Source organism: Mobula hypostoma, chromosome 13 (genome assembly GCF_963921235.1).
Source record: "Mobula hypostoma chromosome 13, sMobHyp1.1, whole genome shotgun sequence".
Lineage (NCBI taxonomy): Eukaryota > Metazoa > Chordata > Chondrichthyes > Myliobatiformes > Myliobatidae > Mobula > Mobula hypostoma.
In genome coordinates, this window is record NC_086109.1 from 79,176,901 (window position 1) to 79,197,836 (window position 20,936).

The following is a 20,936-nucleotide window of genomic DNA, read 5'->3' on the forward strand; positions in this document are numbered from 1 at the left end:
TCTTGGATCCACAACTCAGAAGCAAATGCAAAGGGAATTTTTAAAAAAACTGAAAATACCTTGGGACTCTCAGGATTAAAAACTGAAGTTCATTTTCATACATCAAAGTAATCGACAGTAACCAACAAAAGAAAACAGCCAGCAGCAAAATAGAAATTGTCCAAATACTCCTCTGAGGGAATGCAATGATTCTGTAATCATGCAGTATACATCATAAGTGTAAAAAAATTGCTGCCTAGTTTGCACTGCGCTGCCATTAGCTTCACAAATAGCATCTTACTTCAAACTGTCCTGTGATTTCCATGAAGTTGATGCATTCACACAGTAATTGTCCATTAAATTCAATGAAAGCCTTAGTAATTAATAGTACAGGTATTTTAATGCTATGACTTATGCTTCTAATATAATCATTAACCACAAAGTGAATAATTATAAAAACAGTAAGAGTTCATATCTTAATCTACTTGTGTGAAATGGTTTTTAAATGATCTCCTTCTCTATAAATCTAATTTTATTTCCATACACCCAAGTGGACAAACTCATACACGGATTTGCTCCTTGTTTAATTCCCAAATTGTATTGGTGAAGATGACAAAAATTTGTCCTGGTGGATAACAGAGATAATGCTGTGTGCACTATGCAGTTAACTGCAGCATTGGCAGTAACCTTGTGAATAAATCAGAGCTCAATCATGTAGGAAAGTAAGTGAGACCCTGCTGCAGCATATCCTAAGTCTATTTTCACTCTATATGTTTGAATATCAAAATGACAACTGAAAACATTCCTTAAATTCCAGAGGTTTAAAGTCTTTTAAAAAAATACTGGTAAACCAAATTCCAAAGCTACAACTGTAAGTAAAAGGATACAAATAGCTTGAACGGCCTCAAGTGGCTGTTCGAATATCACAGTCCCGATTCCGCGGCTCTTGCCATCTTTGTCTTCTTTGATATCGGCACGTTTTACAGTCCCAGCCATGGAAAATACTTCTTTCAATTTCTTCCAACCCACTTTGAAGTCAAGCTACACAGAAACAGAATGGGAGTTCAAAACAGTATACTAATTTTTACTATTTCTTCTTAGTCTTCCAAGAAATGAAACACTTACATTAGCAACAAACACAGTTGGTAAAAGTCTTCCAGCCTGTAGTGCAGTGAGGACTTCAGGAGGTATATTTGGATTGTTGACAAGATTAGGCGGCAAATTAACAATTGGTGAACTAATATCCGGCCTGGATCCGCCAGGGTACGAACCACCCCCAGCACGCTGCATAGCCCTGCGAGCATGCTCTCCATCAGCATCCTACACAAAATAAAAGCATCTGTCAAAACATTTTTTTGGAAGTTTAAATGCATATTCCAAGAAAAATTAGGCCAGCTCTGATGTTTCATCTGTGGTGCTAATGAACACTGACTTAGGGGTTACACATACATAATCACTTTGTGGTGCCAAAATTCATTTCCACTATTCAATTGAAAAGACGGATGTTTGAAAGGTGATCAGAATAATGAACCTATGAACAAAGGAAGCATAGAAATGACAAAATGGTAAGTTGGTGAAAATTTTGAAAGAAAATGGGTCAATGTTAGGCTCCACATTCCCCCCCCCCCATGCTTCAAAACAGGTTGAATGGCATTAGCCATCGTTCTCCTTACAAAAAGGATAAATTCAATGGAATGCAGCAGTTGGGATCAAACAGTCTTAACCCACAAATCCAATTTCAATTCTATAATGGGTACAATGCAACAAAACAAATCAGCATGCTAATTTTCACTAATGCAGACTGAGCTTTTGCTATAAAAATTATATTTGGATATATTTTTCATGCTGTGCATAATCATATTGCACCATCTCTGAAATATTTGAACCCCTGATACATGTCCACTCTTTTTAAGATTTTAAAGATTACTTCTTCAGATAACTGCAAAGGTGATGTCAAATTTGTTTTCTTAACCAAATTCTAAGTCAAAGTAGGTGAGAATTTATTAAAATTTCAATAAAGCCTTGTGACTCTCTGTACATCTCACTCACAAATTACGCAATCTGTTGCCATGTCTAACTGCTTCTCAAGCACAAGGCCTCAAACCTGGCTGTGAACTATCTCAATTGAGGTCGAAAGTGATAAGTACTGTATGTTCTTGACATTACTGTCTAAAGAAAACAAATTTTAAGTTTTTTTCCCGCATTTTCCCCAATGCTATTTAAATTGTTGCCATGTTTTATGATAGAGTCAAATCTGAATTTTCTTTAAGAACTGTCAAAGTAAATATATTATCAAAGTATATATATGTTATCATATACTACCCTGAGATTCATTTTCTTGCAGGCATTTACAGTAAAATAAATACTATAGAATTTATGAAAAACTGTACATAAATGAAGGTTGACAAATGACCAATGTGCAAAAGGAGACAAATTGTGCTGATAAAAAATAATACTACAAACAAGTTGTAGAGATTGAAAATCTCTGAAAAGATTTTACAGCTGATAAAGGCCCTAGAAAAGTCTCAAAATTATACGTCACATAATATTTCTATCCATAGTTCATGTAAATCGATGAAATGAGCATGGCAACCAAGTTTTGAAGTGGCAACCAAGTTTTGAAGTAGCAACCTAAATTCACAAAATGCTAGCAGAATTTCATTCTTTCCCCCGCTCTCAAACATGAATGCAGTTCTCTCATTAAGGATTTCTTTTCTAATTTGTAAAGAATTTAAATGTTGGTACAAAATATAGTTCACATAGAATGAGTGTTGTTCTTTTCACTCTCAGACTTTGTATTTAAATTGATAGCTTTAACACTCAAAATCATCTAGAAATATAACCTTCAAATTAATAATTGCTTAACCTTTTTTTGACTAAATCAAAGAATTTACCATGGTATTCAGAGTTCTATAAATTTAAATTATATATGTAATTACTGCAAATGAACAGATTAAAACTGATTTCTCTTGACATCCAAAAAGGCCAAAAGTATTTATTTTCATTGCTTGTTGCTCACTTCTATCATGTTATTCATCACAAATAAACAAGTTCCATACTGTAAAAATTCATTTGTGCTTTGACTAAAGTGATTATTGGATTTTATTGACTATTTACCTACTCCAAAATAAAACATTTCTATATTTACCCTAGCAAGTGCATTAATAATTTTAACACCCAATAAGTCATACTTCAATCTTTTGTACGAAAAAAGCCAATTGCTTATTAGATGTTCCCAGAGTCAAAACCTCTCTGATCTGGCAAAAACAAAATAGTTACACAAACAATTTTTAAATTTGCCACGATGTTTGAAACCGCTCTTTAAAGAATAGCAACTTGGTCAGCATGCACCTTTCTAGTCTCAGAAAATCTGATGTTGTCCAAACCACCATTTCCCATGCCCTGTTCATCCATCATCACCTTTGTGCTCATTCTTCACTGGAAGTCAGTTTGGACTATTTTATAACTTGCACCCTCAATTTCAAATCCTTCCAAGGATTTGGCCTTTAAGATCTCTAATCTTCGGCACTAAAGCCCACAAGAATCTCCAATACTCCAAAGCCAGCCTTAAATTTCCCCAAATCTAAGTGCTGTACTACCGATGACCATATGTTTAGATGTTAAAGCTCCAAGTTTTTGAAATGGTACCTCACACCTTCCTATCTTTCTTTCCTCTTTCAAGTAATCCCTAAAACTCAATTCTTTGCTCAACTGCCCAAAATTTCTTAGTATCAAAATTTGATAAACAGTGAAGTATCTTTGCTGAGCACTGATTAAAAATGCTGTTTAAATACAAATGATTTGGCAGGAAATATTACTCACCTCTTTTATGGTGAGCGGTCTTCCACCAAGATCATATTTGTTCATAACATCCAAAGCCTTTGAAACTAAATCCTCTGATTTGAATTCCACAACACTGTAGATTTTAATCAGAAAATAGATTAAAAAGGGAGCATCGAAGAGATCACCAAATTAAACTTCTAATGGGATTCAATTCAAGTAATTTGCTTGCCTGATATACCATAGCACAACTTCTAGTTAGTCTGCAGCCTCCCCATTTTCAATTAAGCCACCGTTTACAATTCCAATTTACAAGTAAAAGATTTGACAGCAGTTACATAAATATATTAAGCCAGATTTCTTAAGATTATACAAGTAATATTCTGATCAACGGGCAAGAACAGTCAATATATTTTAATTGACAATACAGATTGAGCACCCCTTAACCAAAATTCCAAAATCTGAAAACCTCTGATATAAGAATTTTTTTTAAGCACCGACATGATGTCACAAACGAATTGATTCCACAAGGCGCTGACAAGATTCCCAGAGAAGTGACCTCACATATGTAATGGGCAGAAGTTAATGAAAAATAGAAAAACACTGTATAAAGCAAAAAATAAGAGATCTCGATTGTGTATTGAAAGAGTGGAATGCTCAGCATCAGAGTGAACAGATGCCGCTTAATGGGGTATGCTGATTATGAAACAAGCAAAGATCTATCACGAAGGAACTGAAAATTGAAGCTAATTGTTTCATGCATACAATTAAAAATACTATATAAAATTACTTCCTCCCCCAACGTAGTCATTGCGGAATGGGCAGCAGCTTGAAATCGATGGCAGATATGAAGCCAGCACTGGTACCCGGTAATACATATGGTCGGGGGAGGCAGTCATTCAACTCCAACAGTCTGTGTGGAGGACACGTTTCCACCATGCCAGACTGTGCTCCCACTGCGGACTGTTCATTCTGAGAGCTTTACACCAACTGTACACAAACTGTTCATGTGATGTAAATCAATTATGTCTTTAGACTTGGGCCCCGTCTCCAACATATTTCATTATATAGATGCAAATATTCCAAAATCCAAAGAAATATGAAATCTGAAACACTGCTGCCACCACCCCACCCCCCAACCGCCCACACATTTTGGATCAGTGATGCTCAACCTGCAATATGTAAATGTATCAAACAGGTTTTCCAAATGTTAATGGATATCATGTTTTTATGAATAGGATAAACATGAGTTTATATTATCAACAAAATAACAGTTGTATTCTTCACAGGATGCCTGGATGTTTACTACATTGTAACCTGTTGTAAAAATATAAATACTTGGCATCCAGAAGGCCAAATTCCCAGAATGTGTGACATTCACACTTGTCATGTTTAGACACTCATGACCTTCACATTCAACAGCAGTCTCAGTGTAAATTATTGACTCACCGAGACCACCCGCTGGCCATTGGGATCATTTTGACTAGTTTTAATGAGTCAGATCCCACTCATATTGAACACCATAAATAGGTGTGAAGCTACACAATCAGAATTGATAGTGCATCCACCACTTTGAAAGCCAAGATAAAAGTGATCACCAAAATAATGAAATAGAATACCTAGAATTTAGCGAAAAGCTAAAGTGGTCAAATGCACAGTTCTACACTGTTGGTTTGGGAGAATACTTAGCACACCAGGAAACAAAAGTTAAATTTTAACTACACAACATCATGACAGCCAAACAATTGAACAGCAAGCTACTTACCCACAGCCCTGATTCAGATGACAAGTAATGAAAAATATGGGGGGGGGGGAAAGAAAGAAAATATTTTAGCATATATGATTACTAGATGTTGCTTTTATTTTGTATCTAACTACATGTAGGAAAAAGGATTTAAAAAAATGATATTTTCCATAATACAGACTCTTGCTGCAACTACCTCCTATATTTTATGGTTACAGTTCTGTAAAAGCAATACATTACAACTTGTTTATAGTAACACCAGTCCAATCAATTAAATGTAAATATCCACTGCAGGCCTCCAGATTAAACCACTCAACACAACCAAACTCCAGCATAAAGCTGAGTTGGCAATAAATACAAGGGCATCCTTGCTAACACCTTAAAATTTGAGCTACCTGTGCTAATCAGTAAGTAAAAATTAAAACTGCTGAGGACCTTATGAACCCCCAAGCAGATTTTTCCCACTTACCCTTGACTTTCCTTCAGCATCCTTAAAGAGTTCCACGTATACAACATCACCAACTACATGAGATATACAGAGGGGAAATACCAAAAACAATGCATTTAAAAGACCACACACTTACTTCACTGTTGCCACTTAAACAACACTACAGAGGAGCAACCCATTATTCACCAACAATCAACACCAGACCAGCACACCTCCTAATCATTACAATGCATAACAATTTAAAAAAAATGAAATCAACTTTTGCCCCAAAGATTTGTCACCTGCATCATCCGAATCAAATTCGAACAACATTTTCCATCATATAGCAGCAAATTAAACAGATTTGGCCTGTATGATATGGTTGGTGAACAAATAACAGACATTGTTACAACCATTTAAAAAACAATCTGACATTGCTAAAGCAAGTTACATTTCCTGTCAATGCCAACATTGTGGCAGTCAAAATACACTGTTTTAAGGTGACAAAGCTTACAACCCTCGATGTGTTAAGTCACAAATACAGAAACACAATACTGCAATTAAAATGCTTATTGCACAACACACAAAAGCAATAATTCAGCCATATCATGGCATAAAATCCAAATCCAAATCCAAGACATTGAGCTTCACAATTGAACTGTGTGTCACCTTACAACAGATGCAGAAATCAAAGTTACAGACATTATTCTCAGCACAAATGCATTTTAAGCTCAGTTATTGGCTCAGTAATAAAGGCGTTCAAGAGAGAAACTTGGAACCAAAGTCCAACATAATTAAAAAGTCGAGAAAGGATGCAAAACAACTTCCTTTTTCCCCCTATGACATAAAGGCAAGCATCAGTCATTTTCCATATTTTCTCTTCCAGTTCCAATTTCCTTACACCAGAAAAAGCCCAGAAAGCCATTTGCACAATAAGGAAATTTCACTTCACTGTATTTATAAATTACAATGCTCAACTATCCCTTATAGGACTTCAATAATCATCGAGGCCTGAACTGAAACCAAAATGATACAATTGAACGCTGAACAAAACAAATCCTTATTTGGAAGGCCTTTAGGCTGATGGTTTGTCTCTGTCATGCTTACACAGCTCTACTAATCAGTCTCAAGTTGCTCTTGGTCATTCAACCACTCTCAATAGGTTTCACAAAATATGCACTGATTTGAAATATTATAGTACTTATCCGTAATAAAATTATTTAATTATTTACCACCCTACAGAGAAGTTCTTCTGTGCAGCAAGCTGTAACTAAGTCTTTTTATAACATTAGGATCACCTACCTTGGATGCAGAGTACAATATTTACAATTACCGCTCAACTTACAAAATAAGTTTTGAAACCATTATCATTCTGTAAGGGAAAATATCTTATGAGCTTTATGCCATGCTTTCTTTGATTAGGTGTTCAGTCAACAGCTGTATGCATTTAATTAACATGTGGTGTATGCTTACAGTGCAAAGATGCAATTCAAAAATAAGGGCACAAATAGCTTTAAACAGTTGAAGGAAGAAATAAAAGGAAGCTTTCCTGAGTAGCTTAAATTTGCAAATTACTATTCACTTAAGCATCTGATTTCCAGAAATATCTATAACACAAATCTGAAAGATTGTTGTAAAATTAGCCATCGAATGAAGTTGTATTATTCTAAATGGAAACAAAGAAGCTGGTGGGGTTAGTGATCACAAGGAAGTTTAGACCAGGCTGTAGCAGACTATAAACTAGATGGAAAGCTGGGTAGAGCATGGGCAAATGGAATTAATACTGACAAGTGCAAGGTGATGCATACGGGATGTTGTAAGGAAAGAGTTAATTGTGATTTCTCCTTGGTACATGCCATAAAAAAATGGTGTCAGTGTTGAATAGTCCAGTGCACATCACCAAGATTAGATAATAAATAATGTTTTCCTCCTCACAGACTGGTTGTCTCTGTTTTCTTAAATTATGGGTCTGGACTGAAACTCATTCAGTGCTAAGAAGGTGCAACTGGTACCACCAAGGGATGGAAAAGTACTGGGGTGATAATATGTTACACTATGAAGGAATCTTAAAGGGTATAAAAAAAAAGGGACAATTTTTGGACGGGGGGGAAGTGTTTTGGTCTTAAACTAGGTCATGACCAGTGCAAGTGCTAACGTAGGGCGAAGTACGTTGAGAGGGTTAGTGGATGCCGAGTCAGTTACAGAGAGAAAACAGGCTGTGTGCAAGACTGTGAGATTTGTGGCTCAGACTAGACGTTGCAGAGATCGGCTTGTTTAGTGGATGATAAGTACTATTTTGATTTCTGTACTGCTACTACTGTAGGCTTGTGTTTTTCATTCTGTATTGCATTTCTGCTAGTTCTAATAAAGTGTTTTCTTGTGGCCTTAAGTACATATCCAGTATCCCATTTGTTTGTGATTGTACATGCAAATACCCTGAGCTGAATGAGAAAAGAACACAATGAATTTTAAAATCATTTTTGTTACAGAAGTGAAATGCGGTGCTAAGGAACATTAATGAACAGATGAGTCTTGGGTTCTGGTCCACAGCTCCCTGAAAGATAGGGTGGTGAAGACACTTGGCACATTTGCCTTCACAGACCAGAGAATATAGAAGTACTGTTGTTATTTATTTTTTTTTATTTAGAAATACAACAATGTAATAGGCCCTTCAGCCAAATGAGCCCACACTACCCAAATTATATCCATGTGAACGATTAATCTCCTAATCTGTTTACCTTTGGCACATGAGAGGAAACCACCATACCCTGAGGAAATCCTTGACGTCACAGGGAGAATGCATAAACTCCTAACAGTTGAACCTGGGTCGCTGGCACTGTACTAGTGTTACACTAACATGCCACCCCCAAAATGCTGGTGAGATGGCACTTGTTACAGTGCAGAATTTAGGGCACCATACTATAGAAAGTATGTGGTTGTACCAGAGCGATTGGATTGGCTGGATTTGTTCTTCCTTGAGAGGGGAAAGCTGATGGGTGAATGTAAAATTTTAAGAGGCTTAGGGTAGACAGAATCTTTTTCTCGTGATAGGGAAAACATGAGGGCAGAGTTTAAAGGTGAGAGGAGGATTAAAGGGGGTTTGAGAGGAAAATATTCTTCTTTACACAAAGATGGATATCTGGAAGGCACAGCTAAACACAGTAGTGGAACTAGACACACATGCTATATTTGAGGCATTTAGACAAGCACAAAGCGTAGGATACAGTCCTAATATAGGCAGATGCAGATTGCCATAGACGTGATGGGCCAAAGCCCTCATGTTTGTGCCATATAAATGCAGTACACACGAACTTGAAATTTGATACAAATATCAGCAACATGGGTAGAAAGACCAAGTAGCTTTTGCTGGCAAGAACTACTATAAGGGTGCATGAAGTATACAAGGGATACTAGAATCAGTATAAATGTTTACCATGAAATTATGAAAAAAGCCATCATAGAACATTGAGTAATACACCCTTTGCGCTTCCATGATGCCAGTTTAAACTGTACATCTACCTGCACGTAGCCTACAGTGCCTTAAAAAAGCATTCAGCCCCCAATCCTTTGTTCACATAAATGAGAATTACAACCAGGGATTTTAATCAATTTTAACTGAGAATTTTTATCTGTGAATCACAGGTTCTTTTTCACAGTACATCCCCAAAACAGGGAAAAGTACAAAACATGAAAAATTAAAAATTAAAAAACTGAAATGTCAGCAGTTCAAATGTACTCATCCCTCTTTGCTCAGTACTTAGTTGAACCATCTTTCGCAGCTATTTCAGCTAGTAGTCTTTTTTGAATACGTCCCTATTAGCTTTACACAACGTGATAGGGCAAGATTTGCCCATTAATCCTTGCAAAATTGCTCAAGGTGTGCCAGGTTAGTGTTAGGGTGCGGCAGTGGACAGGAATCTTGAGGTCTTGCCAGAGATGATCAATTGCATTAATGTCAGGACTCTGGATGGGCCACTCAAGGACATAATTTTTCTTCATATGAAGCCACACTATGATTGCTCTAGCAGTGTGCTTTGGGTCATTGTCCTGCTGAAAGACAAACTTCCTCTCTAGTTTAAGCTTTCTGGTGGAGGCTAGCAAGTTTTTATCTAGGATCTCTTTCATATGTCCATCAATCCTGACCAGATTTCCAGTCCTTGCTGCAGAAAAGCATCCTCAAAGCATGATGCTACCTCCACCATTCTTTACAGTAAGGCTGATGCGCAGCATTAGATTTACACCACATGTACTGCTTAGTGTTGAGGCCAAAAGTTCCATTTACTCTCACCCAACCACAAGCCCTTCTTCCACATCTTTACAGTATCTTCTTAAGTTACTGGACATGGATATACTTTTTTTTTTTAGCTTTTTCCTCCTCCATGAATACTCCTTTTTTGTGCAAGGCCTTAGAGATTATGAAGCCATAAGCTTCATTTCCAGTTGCAGACACTGACTTCTGCAGCCCATTCAGAATGACTGCTCGTGTCAAAGTGCCTCTCTTTCAAGTGCCATTCTTCTCTGATGACTAAGTTTAGATGGGCAGCCCGATCCAGGCAGTGTGTCTGTGGTTTCATACTTTATCCACTTTTTCAGTGGACTGCACTGAGCTCTGAGGTACGTTCCGTGCTTTGAGGTGGTTTTGTATCCTTCCCCAGATCTGTGCCTCTCTATTATAATTTCCCTGACTTGTCGTGAATGTTTTGTCTTCATTTTGATTTGATCAGTTGAAAATCTACCACACTGCTGGACCTTACAGAGACAGGGAATATTTATCCTTATGACTTCATTGAAAACAAGTGATCCTCCAATTTGTTAATCAACAAATTGGGTGAGTTGGTACATAATATACACTATTACATCTGTGGAAAGTTAAGAGTCATCATCATCATCAGGTGCCATGCCCAGTTTGAGCTTTGACTGCCATGGCCCACACACACCTGTTTCGGGTCAAGTGGATCAGTTCATTGGTATTCATTTCCAGTTCTCTGGCTGCTATCTCCATCATCATTTGTCTGTCTTCCTCTTGCTTTCTTCCTTTCAATCTTTCCCATAATTACCGTGCATTCTAACTCCTCTTTCCTAATCACATGTCCAATGAAATTATGTTGCCATTTCATGATCTCATACATTTCTCTTCTAGTGTTTGCTCTGTTCATGACATCGTCATTAGATATTCGTTTCGTCCATGCTATTCTTTGCATCCTCCTCAAAAACCACTGCTGCTACAATTCGTTTCCTCATGCTACTAGATATTGTCCAACATTCTGAGCCACATAACTGGATAAACGTAACATTTCAGTACTCTGAGGCGGGTTGTCATGCCTAGTTTAGTGTTGGTCAGCATACACTTCATTCTCATAAAGGTGTCTTTTGCCATCCCTATTCTTCTTTTGATGTCCATGTCGCACCTGCCATCTGATGCCACCCAGCTTCCAAAGTAGCAAAAGTTCTGTGCTTGTTTTATATCTTCCCCATTTATTCTCAGCCTGCAGATAGGATTCTCCTTCTTTCTGGATATCACCATACATTGTCTTTTTGCAATTGATAGACCGACCCATTTTTGCATTTTCTTCAACAACTATATCACTTAAGTTTTGTAGTTCTTCCTCAGTACTTGCAATTAACAGTATCATCTGCATATCTGAAACCATTGATGTTTTCACTGCCAACTTTGATTCCCAAGATGTCTCTTATTTTTTGTAATAGTTTCACTGTACACATTAAATAAATCAGGGGAGAAAACACACCTTCGTCTAACGCCACACTTGATTTTCATAAACTGACTCACATCTCCATCTATTCTTACAGCGCCAGTTTGTTCCCAGTACAGATTTCTGATTAGGCGGAGGCCTTGTGAATCTGTATCTAAAGTTTTCTGTAATATTTCTAATAACCTATTGTGCTTCACTTTATCAAATGCTTTTGTGTAGTCGATAAAACAAACAAATCTTTTTGCACTTGAATAGCTCATTCTGATAGTATCTTTAACATCAATATTGCATTTCTTGTACCTTTGTCTTTCACAAAACCTCATTGTTCTTTACCTATTTCAGCTTGTATCTTATTTTTAGCTCTTGTCATCAAAATTCCTATAAGTATCTTGGTGATATAACTCATTAAACTTATGGTCCTATGTAATTCACATTCTATTGCTCCAGGTTTCTTAGGAAGAGTGATAAATACTGATTTTTTTTCATCTCTTCTGGTATTATTCCAGTCTCATAAATGTCATTGATTAAATCAGTAAGTTTTTCAATTCCATAATCTTCAAGGGCGATAATTTGTTCTATTACTAATTCATCAGGATCTGCTGTCTTTCCGTTCCTCATCTTATTTAGAGTAGTAGTTACAAAAGGGATGAACACTTTTTCAGTCTCACAATTTTAGTTTTTAATTTTTAGTAAAGCGTTGACAGATTTTGGAATTTTTCTTTTGATTAGGCATGATGAACAATGTTTTGTAGATTAGTTCAAAAACCCTAATTTAATATATTTTAAATTTAGAAAATGAGACAGTAAAATGTGAAAATGGTTGTGGGGGCTGAATACTTTTTCAGGACACTGTATATCCCTCAATTCTCTGCCCATTTATGTGTCTGACTAAATGCCTCTTAAACATGGCTATCATATCTGAAGCAAAGTGGATTCCAAAGGAGGTATTGGAAAATGAAAATAAAGAAATATGTGCGAAGAGTTTTTCAGAAATATTTACAGTAGACAAGCATACCACAACTTGAACACTTAATAACTACAACTTGAACACTCAAAAGTGAAGTGGGAACAGAAGCCTGAAGGAAACTATGAGCAAATTACAGCACCAAAAGATGGAAAAACCGAGACAAATTCCATTGTGGAATTTTACAAGAAATAACTTAAACAGAGATCGGCAATTTGCCTATTGCCACAATAGACCTACAGCAGATGCAATCTCACTGACTCTCCACTTGGCCCTGAATCACCAGGACAATAGCAGCACCCATGTCAGGCTACTGTTTACCGATTATAGTTCAGCATTCAACACCATCATACCCTCACTACTAATCAACAAGTTCCAAAACTTGGGCCTCTGTATCTCTATCTGCAACTAGATCCTTGACTTTCTCTTTGAGAAACCAGTTAGTGCAGACTAAATATGACATCTCCTCGCTGACAATTAACACCAGTGCAACTCAAGGACGTCTCCTTAGCCCACTGCTCTGCTCTCTCTACACCCATGACTTTGTGGATTGGTACAGCTCAAATGCTATCCATAAATTTGCCAATGACACATTCATAGTTGGCAGAATTTCAGATGGTGTCAAAGAGCCTTACAGGAGTGAGATAACTCAGTTGGTTGAGTCATGTCAAAATAATGACTTTGCACTCACAGCAGTAAGACCAAGACATTAATTGTGGACTTCAAGAGGGGGAAGTCAAGGGAACACACATTGGTCCTCATCGACAGATCAACATTGGAAAGGGTGAGTAGTTTCAAGTTCCTGGGTGTCAACATCTCTGAAGATCCATCCTGTGCCCAACATATTGAAGCAATTACAAAGGCAGCACGATAGAGGCTATATTTCATTAGGAGTTGGAGGAAACTTGGGATGTCTCCAAGGACTCTCATAATAAATTTCTACAGGTGTACTGTGGAGAACATTCCAATTTGTTGCACCATTATTATAGTGGCCGCTCTACAGAATCGGAAAAGGATGTGGTGAGTTGCAAACTCACCCAGTTACATCACAGGCACTAACCTCCCCAGCAGCGAGGACATCATCAAAAGGCAATGCCTCAAAATGGCAGTATTGTCTCTAAGGACCCCCATCACCCAGAACATGCCCTCTTCTCATCGCTACCATCAAGTTGGACAAACAAGACCCTGAAAACAAACACTCCAAATTTTAGGAACAACAACTTCCCCACTACCATCAAATTTACAAATGGACAATAAACCCATATACACTACCTCACTTTTTCTCCTTTGTTTTGCTCTTTTTGCATTATCTATTTAATATATATTTCTTGTAATTTTTAGATTTTTTTATTCTGTAATGCAATGTACTGCTGTCACAAACAACATATTTCACTATATATGCGATATTAAATCTGATTCGGATGGTAGCTAGCAGCACCATCCATACCCCTCCACCCAAAAATCATTTTGCTAACCTCTTTCATGAGAGACAGTCCGCTAAAGTTGATGAAATCATAAACAATCTTATCAAATTGGCAAAGCTTCACTGAAGGTTAGAATGATGTGTGGAACTTATTACCCTAGCTGATGAAAGCTCTAAAAATTAAATCTTACTGTCAAAAATCTCACATATTGCAGATAATGAAGGTGGAATTAAGAAAATGACTAGGATTTTTCTGTAAATCTTCTGTTCCCAAGATGGCCAGAGTCAGCCACTTACCCCCAAAAACCATTCTATTTCACTGGAAGCCATCACCATGAAGAACCAGTTATAGGCACAGCAAACAGCACTGTAGAGGTTGTTTCAGTGCAATATCAAGACTCAGCATACAGATTTCTCAGTCTGTGAGCTGGGAAGCCTGTAGAAGTTTGTGCAGTTGTGTTTAGATCTGTGAGACGTCACTTGGGACATTAAAAGCTACACCAACGGTCAACTCTGCCTAACCTGACTATAAGTAAGAAGAACCAGAATAGGTCACCCAAGTTTCCCCCTCCACTTTTCAATAGGATCATAACTGTCATAGTCAGTTTGTAGTGATGGGATGAGAAGACTTTGTCTCTAATAAAACACTGACCATTAAACATAAATTCAAAGGGACAGAAATAATGCTAAAGCTATACTGGTGCTATGCACCACAACTTAAATGCTGGAGAAACTCAGCAGTCCAGGCAGCATCTATGGAAAACAGTAAACAGTCGAAGTATCAGGCCGAGACCCTTCATCAGGATTGATTTGTATGTGTTGCTTTGGATCTCCAGCATCTGCAGATTTTCTCATGTTTATGAATATAACAGCCTTGGAGGAAGTGCAAGTGGTTGACCAAAATTGTACCCAAATTCCAAATTGCACAAATTAGCATTAAATTCCATAGAACTGAAAAATAATTGAAAACAAAATTCATGTGGTAGAATGAGAGGGGGATATAATTACTGCTTTTACCCTAAACCAAGCTGCTGGAACAACTGTATGCTACCCATATTTTCCATTTCCATTACTGCTAATTTTTTGCATGTTTATTATTCTAATGATAACTGCACTTCAAAACTTAGCTAGATAGAATTTTGGAAAATATGTGGTGTAGCAGACATACATGTCTAATTTCATTCTCATGAGCGAAGTTACATTTTGGGGCTTCTGTGACTATCAAATCTGTAATGTTCTGCTACTTTATATATAGTTCACTTTAAAGAGGTCATACTTAACAGTGTCAATGACTAAGAACTGATCTCATCCAATCCATCAGATCCATTATACAAGTAATCAGGAAGGATTTTAATAATTTCACTTGAATCTAATTTTCATTTCATTAAGAATATTTAAATCCAAATTACACACAGTTGCTTGTTGAAAAATATGAGAAAGAGCCTAAATTTGAGAAACTAATGGTCTGAAAAATAGAAATAAGAGATAAAATATCTGAGGTCTCAGCATTCTGACTACCTGCAAAATGCTAACTTCTCTGAGAGAGGGCAAAGGCAACTGAGAAATATTATAGCCTCTATTAGCAAACTTCTCTACCATAACGTATCAAGCCTATCCAAAATTTAATCAACAGTAATGTGTCAATTTTGATTACTACTCCAGAAAAAGATGTTAGGACTTCTTTTGCTACTATTTTTCTTTGAACTTCTAATGTAATCTATATGCCAATGTCCCCTGCCACATTCCCACTCAAAAAAAAGCTGTCTTTTAGAAACTTCACAGCATAAACTGAGGTTGAAGCTACAACTTCAATCCCTTGGATATAATTACAATGATCTTAGCTTCAATTTCCAAATTAGCTGACATTTCAATAATTATCTCAACAATCAACTTGAATTACAAAAGCTCAAGGAGCTTACTTTTCAATTCCACCAGACACACAAATGTCTTATGCTGCAGCCTTTGTTGATATCAGGCAAGAATAGCTGTTTGCTGAAGTCTAGGTTTCTGAGTCTAAGTATCAAAGAATCAGTGACAAACTTTAGGTTGGACTATATTAAGAATACAGCTCATAAAGAGTCAATGTATTCCTGCTTGTGCAGTACAGGATATCCGAACAATCAATGCACATAAAGCAAGCATATGGAGCTCTTAAAACAGCTTTTCTCATTTCTCCCCACTATAGGACAACAATTTCTATTTTATGTATTAGATCTTACTGCTACAACTAACTACAAAAAAATCACCTGTTTCAGAGGAAAAGATCAGTTTTCTGATGTTTTGTGAAGTTGCCTTTGAAACTGCTATGTTACATGGCCTAATTCTATGGTTTCACTACCACTGTTTATTAACATCTATATAGTGTATATTACTTTAATTTTAGCTTTTCAAGTAGCTTGCAGTTACTAGTAATCAGTAAACTAAAACAAGCAGAACCCCAATGTCTTTAAGATATTAATAACTGAAATACATAGTTATTCATATGAAAATTTATCCATAAGTTACCTTTATCTCGCATGAGGTCTTTAATCACTTGCCACTTTTTATCATAAGGAATGTTGCTAATAAAAACTCGGTTACGGTTATAAGCTTTCTTGTCACCATTTGTCGTCTTATCTTTTGAGTATGGATGAAATCTGTTGGACTTCTTATTTATTACAGGCTTGTCCTTCAAACTTGATGTTTCCTCTTTTGAAGGCTCATCTTCTTCACTACACGTTAAAGAAAAATGCATCAGCACACAAAATACTCAAATGTTGTCAAAAGTCACCTTTCTTCAAATTATCAACCCAATAATGAACAAGTTTTAATGGGAATTAAGTGAGGTAACAAGAGAGTTTTATGTTAAACTTTGCTTCAAAAATGTCTATACACGAGTATCCATTTTCCAGAAGCCAAATGGCTGTGCATTTATAACTACCTGTAATCAATGATTCTTTTACTCCTATTCTTAATTCTGTCAAAGGGTCCTGGACCAGCAAAGGTAACAGGTTCCCCTTTCACAGATGCTGCCTAACCTTCTGAATTTTCAAGCACATCTTGTTTTCATTTAATTACCCCCTGCTCGCACCCAGATTTTCAATACCAAGCAAATTGGGAAACAATACCAAGCAAGTTGCAGAACTTTGGGCTGACAGGTCTCCAGAGTCCTTGTGGTCTTAAAAGAAGTGACTAGACTATCACAGATAAAGGAAATAGCAAGCCTAATTCCACACTGTTCATTCTGCCGCTGACGAGGCACAGGATAAGAACACAGCCAATAGGAGAAAAAGACAGAACTAAACTAAAGAAAGCATCACACACAAAATGCTGGAGGAACTCAACAGGCCAGGCAACATTAATGGAAAAGAGTAACAGTCGACATTTTGGGCCAAGACCCTTCATCGGGACTGGGGGGAAAAAAGATGAGAACTCAAAAGGTGGGAGAAGGGAAGGAAGAAGTACAAGGTGATAGGTGTTAGGTAAAACCAGGATAGGGGGAGGGGTGAAGTAAAGAGTTGGGAAGTTGATTGGTTAAAGAGATAAAGGAATGTAGAAGGGGGAGCCCGATAGGAGAGGAGAGAAGACCAAGGGAAGGGGGAAGAGATGGGAGATAAGGTGAGAGAGGGAAACAGGAATAGGGGGATGATGAAGGAGGGGAGGAATTATCAAAGGTTCGAGAAATCAATGTTCATGCCATCAGGTTGGAGGCTACCCAGACGGAATACAAGGTGGTGCTCCTCCAACCTGAGTGTAGCCTCTAAATTAAACTTCCTGTTACACATGGCGTAAGCAGTTTTATTACATCACTGACCAACAATTAGCAAAATGACTGGTCCACAAGCATTTTGCCTTTTATTAGATGAAATACACCAAAAAAATGTGAGCATTTTATAAGCATGTGATATACTTAGTTATAAAGATTACTGGACTTGGAAGTTCAGGAGAAAATCAGCTGTCACTTAATCTGAGCCAAACATCTGTCACTGAGAAAATATTATAAACTCTTACATTGCACTTTCAAAAATTCCAGTAAATCAAGCAAGGTCAGCATAGTTTTGTGCAAGTAAAATCATGATTGAACAACTCATTGCAGATCTTTTGCAAAAACAACATACTGCCGATAACAAAGAACTGGTGGATTCATCACATTTCCAAAAACCGTTTGACAAGGTGCTCATCTAAAATTTCTTAGGGATAATAAACAGTCATCGGGCAGAGAGTAACAAAATGGCCGAGTTATAAGGTTGATTGATAACATATTTTTTTGTTTCCCATTAGCAAGTTGGAATGACTATTATTCCCCAGGGACCACTGCTGGGGCCTCAACTTTTCATAATGAAAAAACCAAGCTAAGTTAAAGATACACAAAAAAGTAAGTTGTCAAGAGAATGTAAGAAGGGTTTAGTGAGTGAGCAAAGATTTGACAAATGGAAGACACTATTAGAAAATATTCTTTTTTGGCAGGAGGAATATATATTTTAAAAACTATTTAAAGGCTGGTAATCAGAATATCGCAACCAAACAACTCAGCAGGCCAGACAGCATCCATAGGAAGAAGTACAGTTGACGTTTCAGGCCAAGACCCTTCGTCTCGGCCCGAAATGTCGACTATACTTATTCCTATGGATGCTGTCTGGCCTGCTGCGTTCCACCAGCATTTTGTGTGTGTTGCTTGAATTTCAAGCATCTGAAGATTTCCTCGTGTTTGCATTAAAAAAAAAATCAACATTGTTATAGCTGGGAGATTTTAAGTCGTATGCTTAACTTAGAAAGAGCATTTATGTAATATCTAAATTAGTATACAGTATTAGTCTTACTTAAGAAAGATGTTAACATGTTTAAAACAACTCGAGAGAACTTCAACAATACCCACTATGGATGAAAGATTATTAAGAAAAATGTTGGATAAGCAATGCTTATATCAACTGAAAGAGCAAAAGATTCCTACATAAAATCCTGAGAAGTCTTCATAGGGTGGATGTGATGAGGACATTTTCTCTTTGAGGAGAATCTACAAATAGGGGTTGCTGTTTAAAAATGAATGGTTGCCCATTTGAAACAGATGAGAACTCATTGTCCTTCCAAAGGGCCCAAGTCTCTGAAATTCATCCTCAAAACAGTGAATATTTTTAAGACAGAGACAGGTAGATTCTTGATTAGCAGGTCGGCGGAATATTAAAAACGTTAGGCAGGAATATCAACTCGAGGTTATAATCAAATCAACCGTGGTCTATTAAGGCGCTGAAATTCAAATTCTGCAGATGAAAAGCAGAATATTTCTTGAATAATACAGAAATTTGCTGGGTGTTACTTCATTAAAATTGTATTTTCAAGTTCTCAGGATTGCATTTGCTAGTTGAAAAATACCTAAAACTCACATTCATCACTGGAGAGTAAATAAATGCAGACACAGCATTTAGCTTTCTGGTGTTTTGCAAACTGCCCTTACACTTTGGTAATAAGTTGTATCTCTTCCATACACTACAACTAAGCATATTCCCTCTACTGTTGTGATGTACTCAAGCAAACACAGATTGAATACTGTTTTTCCAATGTTCTGGATGAACTAAATTGTAAATAGCTTACACAATTATAAGTGGGCAACTTTGTCAGCCATTTAGTGGCATAATTACTGCAATTTTCCTCAGTAACAAACGTGAGATTAAAATAATTGACCAAAAATCAAAAAAACAAAAAGTGGGATCATGGGTGTGTATTGTTCGATACACGATGAGTATTCCCATAATTAACCAGCCTTTAACATTGCCAAAATCCAAGTCTTGGGAGTCTTTTTTAAACGTTGAATCTCTCAATAAATAACACTGCAAAAACAAGGGCACCCTGAACAATCAGGAGCAAGGTGTCCAGCATTTTCTATTTCATTCACGTTTAAATACGCTATCTGGAAGCAAAACAATAACAAAAGAAAAACGCCGATGCAACACACACAAAATGCTGGAGTTAATCAGGCGTTTCTTCTTCAAAGAGAAGTCTCGGCCCGAAGCATCAACAGCTTTATTCCACTCCATAGATGCTGACTGACCTGCTGAGTTCCTCCAGCATTTCGTGTGCGTGTATGTTACTTTGAATTTCCAGCATTTACAGAATTTTTCGTGTTTAGAAAAATGCAAATCGGACTTGGCTGTAACGGGGTTCATGAAAGAAAAATCGTGGAGTCAAGATCTAAGGGTTTTTTGACAGCATATTGCAACAGAATTTGTATCAAGAACATACGACAGAGTGTATTATCAAATCGCAAAGAGCAAAAGGTGAAAACGCCGGCTGTTAAGCCAGCAGTGAACTTTGGGCCTCCAACAAAACAGTTCCGATGGGGAGGGATGAGCGAAGGCGTGCCCCATTTCAGCACAAAAGGATGGACACCTTCGGCCAGAGGTTGGGGGGAGTGGGGGCTCGTCTGCAGGCCGCGCGTCGCCATTGAAACACCTCAGCTGGGACTTCATTACGTTTTATCTGGCGTCTCGCTCTCTTCATGCTGGGTATCTTCGACGTGCTGGATCTCCTGCGGGTCTTCTTTGATCTCCTCCATCATGTTTTCCTCCGGACGGAGCTGAAAACTCTCCGAAACGACGCGCCGTCCAGTCCCGTCCCGTCCCAAGCACTCCGCGAAGCGATGCGCAAATCCCGCCCTCCACCGGTGCACACAATATCGCGAGACTTGCCCCGCTCGCAACGTGTCTGCCCTTTCAACTCAGTCAATGCTGTGGTTCATCGTGGGCTTCTGTGCATTTTCTCCACACACGGCACTTCCATTTTTTACTTTACTAAAGTAAACTAAAATCATGTCAGTATACTTAAATCTTGATATAATCATACGCAAAAGTACTGGGCTCTGAGCTGTGGTGGCATTTACGCATGGTAAATCACAAACAATGACTTGGAAACAGGTGTCTGTGCATCTCCCTTCC

At 37.5% G+C, this 20,936-nt stretch overlaps 1 protein-coding gene across 1 annotated transcript in view; it reads right to left on the minus strand.

Annotated features, from left to right (window-relative positions):
* myef2 (myelin expression factor 2) overlaps positions 1-20,630 on the minus strand; it is a 29,001-nt gene extending 8,371 nt beyond the window's left edge. The window contains exons 1-7 of the mRNA XM_063066021.1: positions 20,475-20,630; positions 16,534-16,739; positions 5,973-6,025; positions 5,525-5,532; positions 3,802-3,895; positions 1,105-1,299; positions 867-1,020 (exon numbers count right to left, since the gene is read on the minus strand). Coding sequence (XP_062922091.1) covers positions 867-1,020; positions 1,105-1,299; positions 3,802-3,895; positions 5,525-5,532; positions 5,973-6,025; positions 16,534-16,739; positions 20,475-20,560 — 796 coding nt within the window. The 5' untranslated portion in view covers positions 20,561-20,630. The remainder of the gene's footprint in view (positions 1-866; positions 1,021-1,104; positions 1,300-3,801; positions 3,896-5,524; positions 5,533-5,972; positions 6,026-16,533; positions 16,740-20,474) is intronic.
* Positions 20,631-20,936: the final 306 nt, after the last annotated feature.